The sequence below is a fragment of the Pollicipes pollicipes genome, unplaced genomic scaffold, assembly GCF_011947565.3.
Source record: "Pollicipes pollicipes isolate AB1234 unplaced genomic scaffold, Ppol_2.1 Scaffold_5724;HRSCAF=6776_pilon_pilon_pilon, whole genome shotgun sequence".
NCBI lineage: Eukaryota > Metazoa > Arthropoda > Thecostraca > Pollicipedomorpha > Pollicipedidae > Pollicipes > Pollicipes pollicipes.
The window spans coordinates 35155380-35165642 of record NW_023596746.1 but is presented as its reverse complement, the minus strand read 5'-3'; the positions used below and the strand labels follow the sequence as shown (position 1 = coordinate 35165642).

Below are 10263 nucleotides of genomic sequence, written 5' to 3'. Positions count from 1 at the left end.
GGCGGCGCTGCACCGCTCCGGTTCGCGGCGCCGTCTCGCCGTCTGCCGTTTGGCGCGCCGCCAGCGCCTGGTCCTCGACCTTACATCCGTCGGCAGCCATCAGCTCGTGACAGGGCGCCCGAGCGTCGAGATGCGCACCCGCGGCTGGCGGGCGGTCTTGGGGTGGGTCAGATATCCCGGGCCTGTCGCCGTCTGGGGAGCTCACGGAGCCTGGTGCTGCACTGACCTGGCCTGTACGGGAGCTCGTCTGAGGAGCTCACGGAGCAAGTGCGGCACTGACCTGGCCTGTCCGAGAGCTCGTCTGAGGAGCTCACGGAGCCTAGTGCGGCACTGACCTGGCCTGTCCGGGAGCTCGTCTGCGGAGCTCACGGAGCCTTAGTGGGGCACTGACCTGGCCTGCCCAGGAACGAGCTCATCTGAGGAGCTCACTGAGGCCTAGTGCGGCACTGATCATGACCTGTCCGGAGAGCTCGTCTGAGGAGCTCACGGAGGCCTAGTGCGGCACTGATCTGGCCTGTCCGAGAGCTCGTCTGCGGAGCTCACGGAGGCCTGGTGCGGCACTGACCTGGCCTGTCCGGGAGCTCGTCTGCGGAGCTCACGGAGGCCTAGTGCGGCACTGACCTGGCCCTGCCCAGGAGCTCATCTGAGGAGCTCACTGAGCCTAGTGCGGCACTGATCTGGCCTGTCCGAGAGCTCGTCTGAGGAGCTCACGGAGCCTAGTGCGGCACTGATCTGGCCTGTCCGAGAGCTCGTCTGAGGAGCTCACGGAGCCTAGTGCGGCACTGATCTGGCCTGTCCGAGAGCTCGCCTGGGGAGCTCACGGCGCCTAGTGCGGCACTGATCTGGCCTGTCCGGGAGCTCGTCTGACACTGCTCATTTTGAACTTATCTGGCTCTTTGAGCGAGTAATTTCGTTCCAGATGCTATTCGCCAGCTTTGGATCCTTCGCCCTCTGACTTTGTGTCTCCGTCTCGTCTTGTCGAGCGCCGCCGCGTCTTACGCTGCGTGGCCCTTATGTCCCGATTCGCACTGGACACCATTGCGCGGGCTTCGCTCTCCCTCTGCTTGAACTGAGCTTCGCACCATGCATCGTCACACCTCCATACTCCATCAGCGCCTTGTTCGCCTCGCCTACGTCACAGCATGCTCCGCGGCGCAGCACCCAACGCTTCAAGGCGCCATGTCGGCCACGCGCCCGCTCTTTCACGCCTCCTCCTGGCGCCTCACACGCCGCCTTCACGCCATGCCACGCCTCGTCTCGCACGCACGTCGGCCGCCCTTCCGAATCACTTTCTGCCGGAGTGACGCGGCTCGATCGACGTTCTTCCACGCTGCCGCCGTCACAGCGGCAGACCGATGACGTCACGGCCGACAGACTGACGACGTCACGGCCAACAGACTGATGACGTCACGGCCGACGGACTGATGACGTCACTGCCAACAGACTGATGGCGTTATAACCGACGAACTGGCGACGTATGACGTGCTGGCACTGTGGTTCGCGACTTAGGATCCCTATGTGGCTGTGGAGCTCCCAGCCGCGGGCCGTGGCCAGCTCCCAGCATTGGCAGGCTATCGGCGGCGGTCCGTCGTGTCTGGACAGACGGCTGGGCCTCCTGGTGGCCCGGCAGTGACGTCAGGCCATCCATCTCTCCATCACTGATCGGCTGGGCGATAGATCAGGGCGCGAGCGGGCAGCGTCGAGCCACCGAGGGCCGTGTGGAGACACTCTCTCGTCCGGTCTGTTGCCGCTGGCCCGAGAGGCACCCGAAAGGTCAGATCATGACGCCGATCCCGGCGCCGGACGGACAGCGCTGACAATATGGCGTTTACGTAACGAACGACGATTATCTTGACCACCCGTCTGCCAGGCGGACGGCAAGTCACCCGCGGCCTCAAGCCCTGCTCCTGCTGGGCCCGCTCCGCCTCAGCCCTGCCGCTGCGGGGCCCGCTCGTCCGCCTCAGCCCTGCCGCTGCGGGGCGCGCTCCGCCTCAGCCCTGCCGCTGCTGGGCCCGCTCGTCTGCCTCAGCCCTGCCGCTGCCTGGGCACACTCGCGGCACTCGCCAGGGCTGACGGCCGGCCTGCTGGGCCACGGTTCGTTCCGCCGTCAGGCACCATTAGCGCGTTGGCGGGGTGCGACGCTGGTTTCCGCGCGTTGTGGAGCCGTCAGCCGGCGGCCACTGACCGGACCGGCCGCGCCAGGAGGCGGCGGCGGCGGCGGCACTCAGAGCTCCCGTCAGCCGCTGTCTCTCCCCTGCCCAGGTGGTCTGAGGAGTCCCTTTCAGAGATTCATTCACGAACGACTTATCATCTTCGTCGTGGAGGAGAAACCAGAGCACATGTCGTCGATGGTGCGAGGCTCTTTCATCACATTTGTTTCTTGTGTTATGCTTCACGCGCCTTCCGTATGGATCGCAGCGCCCATCCCAGAACACGCGTGTGTCCAGCGCGCTGAGCTTGGCACCGAACACTGTCGTTGTAGTCTGTTTTTCCTCCGTACCTGTGCCTGATCGCTGTGACCAGGCTCGTGTTGAGCCCGTGTGCCGCTGGAAGAGCCGCCGAGTGTCTGCCTGCTGCGCAGCCGGAGTTGTCGCGGCCGCCTCCCTGACGCCTTCCGAACCGGACCGGACCGGCCGCCAGTGCCGGCCAAAACCGGGCCGTCCGGAGGGATGAGGCACGGAGGCCTGTCGGCCACTAGGCCACCGAGGTGGACGCGGCGCGAGCTCGCTCATGGCTGGGGAGACACAGTGGCGCCAGGCGCGCGCGGAGAGGCGAGCATGGTGCAGCTGGGACGGGTAGCGGGCACGGAGGTGGCGCAGCCGTTGCGCTGCGGCCCTTTGTCCGCTGGGCGTGTAACAAAGTCGTTGTCTGATTCAGTCAGCACCAGCGCCGCGTGAGAGAGACATAGATCGAGTTGCCGCGTCGCCTCCGGCGTTCGCCCTTCCCGCCCCATCCCCTGATCAGCCCGTGCCGCTCCGACGGTCCGAGTGACTCGGACAGCGTGACGGCCCCTCCGAGCGGAGGTGCGGCGGCGCCGCGAGAGGAGGCTGCGGCGGCCGAGAGCGCTCCTCCGGCCGGCTACCGGGCCGTGCCGGTCATCGACGGATGTGGTGAGACGCGCCCGGGCGTGCTCGTCCCGTTCGACGGAGGCTCGCCAGGCGGAAACGAGCGCGCGGTGCAGCCGGCGAGTTCGCCCGCAGCGGGACCGCCAGAGCCGGGCGAGCAGCCGCCCCACTCATCACGGCGAGTGACGCAGAACGCGGCCGGCGCCGGCGACCGTGTCCTCTGCCAGGGTGGCGATTCGGGCGAGTGGACTTGTCTTATCATGTCTAGGCATTCTGTTTTGTCTCGTTTTAAGACAGTCCTTCCAGAAACACGCCACATTCGGCTTTCAATGAGAAATGAGTGGTTTGAAGAGCGTTGACGGATCGACGACTTGGCCAGCATTTTTGTTATGTTCTCGCTGGTGGGGAGGGGAGACACACTCTTCACCTTGCCATCACTTGGGCTTTTCCACGATGGTCGGTGTTTTGTGTCACGACCGGTTCCTAACCTGCAGTGGCATCTGCAGTGGTGTAGCGTGTCACTCATGACCTGTCGTCCTTTGAGCTGTACTGCCGGCTACGGACAATCGCACCAACACGACTCCCATCGCACTTGCCATCATCGTCGATCTTGAGCCACCACCATTGTGTGGGAATCACACTAACTGCTCAAAACGGCAAACGAGAATGATTCATCTGAGATTGGCTGCTTGCGAAAACATTCTTAGGGCGATTGTAAGCCGCCACCCGTAGCTGTGCTGCGCTACCGCTAATCCCAGCTGCCCCGTCCCAGTGACCCGCCTCTCTGTGCTGACCCAGGCTGACTCCCCACCCAGCCCCACCATATGCTGACCCTAGTCCCATGGTTTGCTTACCCCAGCCCCGATCTGTGCCGATCCCAGCCCCCGTCTCCAATCTGTGCCTACCCCAGGTACCCTCTGCGCTTATCCTAGCTACCCTCTGTGCCTACCCCAGCTCCGTTCTGTGTCGTCTCCGAATCCATTCGGTGATCACTCTAGCCTGCCGCGTTTGCCCCACCCCTGCTCTGCGCTCGCCAAAGCCGGGCTGGCTGTGCCGACCACAGCCCGGGTGCCGTGCTGACGACATCCGCCCACTCCCGCGACAGTGTGAAGCCGGAGAGCCTGCTGCTGCGGCTGGGCGAGTACAACCTGGAGGACGAGTCGGAGCCGTACACGTTCGTCGAGCGTCGCGTGGAGCTGATCGCCATCCACCCCGAGTTTGACCCGGCCACCTTCGAATACGACCTGGCCATGCTCAGGTGAGTCACGCCGGGCAGCGGGCGGCGAGCGCCAGGCACCGGGCGCCGGGCACCGGGCGGCGAGCGGCGGGCGGCGAGCGCCAGGCACCGGGCGCCGGGCAGCGGGCGGCGAGCGCCAGGCACCGGGCGCCGGGCAACGGGCTGCGAGCGGCGGGCGGCGAGCGCCAAGCACCGGGCGCCGGGCAACGGGCGGCGAGCGGCGGGCGGCGAGCGCCGGGCAACGGGCGGCGAGCGGCGGGCGGCGAGCGCCGGGCAACGGGCGGCGAGCGGCGGGCGGCGAGCGCCGGGCACCGGGCGCCGGGCAACGGGCGGCGGGCGGCGGGCGGCGGGCGGCGGGCGGCGGGCGGCGGGCGCCAGGCACCGGGCGCCGGGCAACGGGCGGCGAGCGGGCGGGGCGGCGAGCGCCGGGCACCGGGCGCCGGGCAACGGGCGGCGAGCGGCGGGCGGCGCGACAGGCACCGGGCGCCGGGCAGCGGGCGGCGAGCGGCGGGCGGCGGGCGGCGGGCGGCGCGACAGGCGCGCCGCCCGTGACAGACGGCAGCGGACTGGTGTCGGCCGGGCCGAGGTCGCTGCGGTAATGACTCGGAACGGGGAGCGGGACGCCGGTCCTGGTGTCGAACAGCGGGCCGTGTGACCGTTTGGGGGTTAGTGGGTCGACGGTTAATCCGCCGGGCGGCCGGTCTGCGGCCGAACGAGCGGCCCGGGATAACATGTGAACACAAAAACAGCGATGAGTGCTGCTGTTGGTTTGAGCTGGCGATGACTGACGATGCTGCTGTTGGTGTGAGCTGGCGGTGGCCGACGATGCTGCCGTTGGTGTGAGCTGGCGGTGGCCGACGATACTGCCAGATGCCATTTGTCAATGGCATCGCAAGTGGCTCATTTGTGACGTCATCCCACGTGTTTCAGGTTCTACGAGCCGGTGCAGTTTGCGCCAAACATCGTGCCCATCTGCCTGCCGCAGGGCGATGACGACTACCTAAACAGGACCGCCTGGGTCACGGGCTGGGGCCGACTCTACCAGAGTAAGTATCTGGACACACAGTCCTGGTTAACAGTTGAGGAGAGTCACGCCAGTGCAGTGTTTGACTGCATCCAGGCCGTCCAGGTGGGACTGGTTTGGCAATGGTGGGCATTGGAGGAAGTCGCAAAGGGTCATTGGCTGGTGCTTGCTGTGAGATAGCAGTCTTCTGAGCTACTTGGTTTGACTCGCTGGCCGACGTCAGTTGTACCGAGTCAGTATTTGAACGACAGGCCCGCGTTTCGGTTTGAAGTCGGCCGTGCCAGAGAAAGTGTAGGCTCATACGCGCCGTGCTCGTGTGGCTGACCGGGACTGCATTGGGTCGATGGATTTAGCGTCGGTGATTGGGTACAGACATGACAGCGTGTTAGTCCACTGGCGGTGTTCGGTCGTGCCAGTATTCAGAATGGCTGAATTGCTGAAAAATTGCATTTGCATAGCAAGCCGGTCACTAGCCTTGCCAGGGCAGTTAAGCGGCAGCGCGGCTTTCACGCGCGTCCTCCTGTGTAGTTATAGCTGCATCCTCCAGTGCAGTGAGAGCCGTGTCCCCCCGGCGCAGTGAGAGCCGTGTCCCCCGGAGCAGTGAGAGCCGTGTCCCCCGGCGCAGTGAGGGCCGCGTCCCCCGGCGCAGTGAGAGCCGTGTCCTCCCGGCGCTGTGAGAGCCGTGTCTCCCCAGGCAGTGAGAGCCGTGCCCCCCCCCCCCCCCGGCGCCGTGAGAGCGGTGTCCCCACGGCGCAGTGAGGGCCGTCCCCCCCCCGCGCTGTGAGGGCCGCGTCCCCTGCCAGTGGCTGTGACCCCTGTGACCGTGACCGGGCGCGCCGACAGACGGGCCGCTGCCGTCCAAGCTGCACGAGGTGGCGGTGCCAGTACTGACCAACGCCGCCTGCGAGGGCATGTACCGCGAGGCGGGCTTCATCGAGCACCTACCGGACATCTTCCTGTGCGCCGGCTGGGCCGCCGGTGGGAGGGACTCGTGCGAGGTAAGCGCCGCTCCCGTCGGGCGCGCGGTGACGGGACCGGTATCTGTCTCGGGTCTAACGGCTTGGAGTGAGAAACGGCCACAGAATTTAGGACCCACATGGGAGGATACGGGGGCCCAAGCTGGGCCAAATTTCCTGAGTAGTCTTCCCCAATCTTTTGTAGTCACCGATGTTGAAATGCTGTCAAGATGCCATGAACTGTGTTTTTGCACTGATTAAATGTTATGTTGGTCCATTAATTAGCTGATGTGCCGACCATGGCGCCCCACAACAATACTTTCCAAAAAAAGAACGCAGATGTAAAACGCTCGGAATTAATGAGCGCTAAACTAAGTAATACTATGATAGATTCATCTGCAGAGTTTTCAAGACATCCTACAGCCCTTGCCCCGCGTGAACCACTGTGTTTCTGCGACCTCTGACCAGAGCGGTGCCTTGCAGGGCGACTCGGGCGGCCCGCTGGCGCTCAAGCGCGAGGACTCGGACAGCTACGAGCTGATCGGCATCATCAGCTGGGGCATTGGCTGCGCGCAACGCAACCAGCCCGGCGTCTACACGCGCATCACCTACTTCCGGCGGTGGATAGAGCAGATAATGCTGTTCTAGCGCGAGGCCGTGCGCGCTGGGGACCTTCTGTGATCGCGCCGCGCGAGAGGGACCGGCGTCGAGCGGACCGCCGAGGTGGACCGCGGTCCGGCCGGCCGGACCGCGGATCGCGCGAGGTCCCGGCGGGGACCGCGCCGAGGACCACCACAAACCGGCGTCGGTGGCGCGGGTGGAGGCGACGCAGACTCACGCGTGCGCCAGCCGGACCTCTGCCTCCCCCGGACCGGGCCTCCACACTGCCGCGAGCCCGCACGGCGGGGACGGCTCGGCCGCGGCCCGCTCGCCGCGACGAACGAGACACCGGCGTGATGCCTCACACCAGCCAACGCAGTGCACACAATGTCTCCCCGAGACTCACGACCTTAACACAGCTGGTAATCTCGTGATGCCGCCACGGGACGGACGATCGCTGGCCCACCGCTGGTCCGTGAGGATTTGACAGGGTTCGCTACCCTTGCCCAGCCGTTAGTCCCGTGGGAATACCACGGGGTTCCACTACCTTGAACTGGCCGTTGCCTTTGGTAAGGAGAGAGAGAGAGGTAGTAATTACGAAGCGAAGTGATGTATTTATTGCTGTATTATTTATTGCGATCGTGTGCCCGGGACGAACGACGTTGAATGTGTGGTAATGGGTGGATGGTGACGTACCGTTGTGATGTTCAGGGCATACATATCCACTCACGGTGCTCCCCGTGGTCTCCAGCGACGCGAAAGGCGTGAGGAATCTGTTCTCCTGCGTAGAGTTTGTGTGGTCGTTAGTCAGGACAAACTCGATCGGCTGAGGCCTGAAACGCCCTGATAGCTCGATTGGTGGAGAGTGTGGAAGTCAGTGAGATCACACAGGTATTACTTGCTGCAGTATGCATGAAGCGGAGCAGGCACGGGGAGCGGAGTGAGGAGTAGCATGTCACGCGCGTTTCACTGTCGCCGCGCTTAGTTCCTCGGGGCCAAATGTGTTGTTATGCGTTAGTATGCTGGCATGGTCAGTGAACCGTGCACAGTGCGTTGTATTTGTTATCGTATTTTTCTATAAACGTGCTCTATTTGATCACAATAAATGGATGCGCATGTATCGATGTGGCAACTCATTTCGTGAAAGCTTCCCAGGCGCGACGTGGCCTGCTTACGTATAAGTACGCCAGCGCAAAGTGCAACCCCCCGGAAAGCCCCGTCGAGCTGTGGCTTAACTCTGACCAGTTTGAATAGAATAATTGTTTGGAGTATGGTCGTCATCCGGGAGGAAGAATGCACGCAACGTTTCGGCCAAGTCTAGCCGAGCAATGATTCCACACTTGATACAGCACCTCAACCCTGCCGCAAAGCACATTTCGCCAGTTATACTCATATGTAAATTTGAGACTGTAGTCCGTTCAAATGTCAAAAGGCTCACGTGGCTGAAGGATAATTTGGAAATAGCAATATGGTTCCGAACTTGGTAAGACCTGATCTCGGCATTCTAAGCGGTCATGATTTGCACGTCCAAGCAGCTCATGTGCACCAATGATGGTCGCTGCTGGTGCATTTTCTTTCCTTCTGTCTTGAGGCCCTCGCGTGGCTCTTGCACGCCTGAGGACGTACCTCATAACATAGATCACACCCCGGCATGCTTCTCAAAGCCCATCTCCGTCCTGGCGGGGTGAGGCCCATATTGGAGGGGCTCATCTCATTGGTCAGTACTCACCTCTTCTCACACTGTTTCAAAAGTTCTGGAAGTCGTTTCATTCACATGTAACTCTATTTGTCTAATCCCTCTACTCGATCTTGTGGTGTCCCCAGATCTGGTGGTTGGAACGATTGAACGTCTTTTTGCAAAACGCGTTTGACATGTCAGCAAAAAAAGCCTGTGCCAAAGAGAAGGGAGATGCCCTCTACGATCAAGCGGATGCAGCCGTATATAAGACACCTCACGCAACCAAACCGCGGTCATACCCATCAGCGTGGAGTATGGGCTTCATTTCGGGCAGACCAAACTTCCTGCGTCTTCCCTTATGTCTGCCCCACATTCTGCGTCCATGCACGTAAGCGCAGGCCGGACACGGACTGACGCGACCTCAGACGCTTCAGTCATCCCAAACCTCAGCTCCGTCTCAGTGTTTTATATCCTGATCTGTTTACCATAGCATGTTGCGTCCTATCACAGTTGCTAGGTTGATACAGGTAGGCTGCATACAACTGGCAACCGGTTTAGTACACGTGGGGACTAGATCTCTGAGCAGATGCGGCGCCTCAGCGGCCGTATTACTGGGCTTGCGCAACTTTTCTAGTAATCAGGTTCTGGGGAGGAGCACACGTCACTGGGAGCGACAATATACAGTGGTTTGCCTTGAGTGCTTCCCAGCCGGCTGCGAAGCCTCAGGGCCGCCCAGCCCATCAGCCGGTCCGGACGCCGCACACTCCGGCCCAGCTGCAGCAGCGGTCGTCGCCGTTGGGGGCAGGCGAGGCGCTGATTCGTTTTATCATCATTGAACAGTGCAATGCACAATGTTGTTACATTACTGTTGTTATGTTCACAGAACAAAAATAACATTTCATCGGCTTCGGCAATGTTACATGCTGTGATCCCGTCAAATCTTGGCGTGACAGCGAGTGTCTGAAGGACGAATGGTGAGTTCACACGTACACATGCAGGAGAGCTCCCGACCCATAATCAGAGACGAAGAGGGTCCTGTGACCATTCTGTGATCACTGTCAAACCTCAGCGTGACAGTCAGTGTCTGTAAGACGCGTGGCGAGTGTACAGGTGCACACGCAAGAGCAGCCCCCGACTCATAAGCAGAGGCGAAGAAGGTCCCTACAACTGCTCATCCAAACACCGGGCTGACGTATATCGGTCCCTGCTTCTGCTGCTCCTGTCCCTGTGGGGGCGCCGAACCTCCATGCACCGGACAAAGCGAGTTCTCCGTTGGTCTAGAGCCAGCCCGCAGGTACATGCCATGACTGGTGCCTATTCTTCCTACGCTAGTTCTTGTGTTAGCTTGACACAGTTTTGGTTTTGCTGGAGTTCGGATGAATTATTGCGTATGATTTTGATAAACCTGTGTTTGGATTTGTGATGGCGTGTCACTGTATTTGTCACGCTTCTTCTAGGTATCGCATCATATTTGTCTAGAATGTATTTGTGACATCGTACTTTACTGAATGGCACACTGATTTGGCATGAGAACCTATTGCCATTAGATGTCTGTAAGATATCTGATATTGCATATATGTAGATATGTATATATATATATATATATATATATATATATATATATATATATATTTATGAACTCGGTAACAAAAAAAACTCAGAGGAACACCCCTTGCACCTCATTCATTTTCAAGATCGTGCCT

General features: G+C 61.3%; 2 protein-coding genes across 2 annotated transcripts in view; one reads left to right on the top strand and one right to left on the bottom strand.

The window, feature by feature from the left end:
* LOC119102989 (folylpolyglutamate synthase, mitochondrial-like) overlaps positions 1–1648 on the bottom strand; it is a 6906-nt gene extending 5258 nt beyond the window's left edge. Inside the window, exon 1 of the mRNA XM_037226439.1 lies at positions 1605–1648. Within this exon, the coding sequence (XP_037082334.1) occupies positions 1605–1648 (44 nt within the window). The remainder of the gene's footprint in view (positions 1–1604) is intronic.
* Positions 1649–2777: 1129 nt separating this feature from the next.
* On the top strand, positions 2778–8002 carry LOC119102988 (serine proteinase stubble). The gene is made up of 5 exons (XM_037226438.1): positions 2778–2839; positions 4129–4323; positions 5233–5348; positions 6170–6324; positions 6766–8002. Exons 1-5 carry the CDS (start codon positions 2778–2780, stop codon positions 6928–6930), a joined length of 693 nt encoding a protein of 230 aa, XP_037082333.1. The 3' UTR covers positions 6931–8002.
* Positions 8003–10263: the final 2261 nt, after the last annotated feature.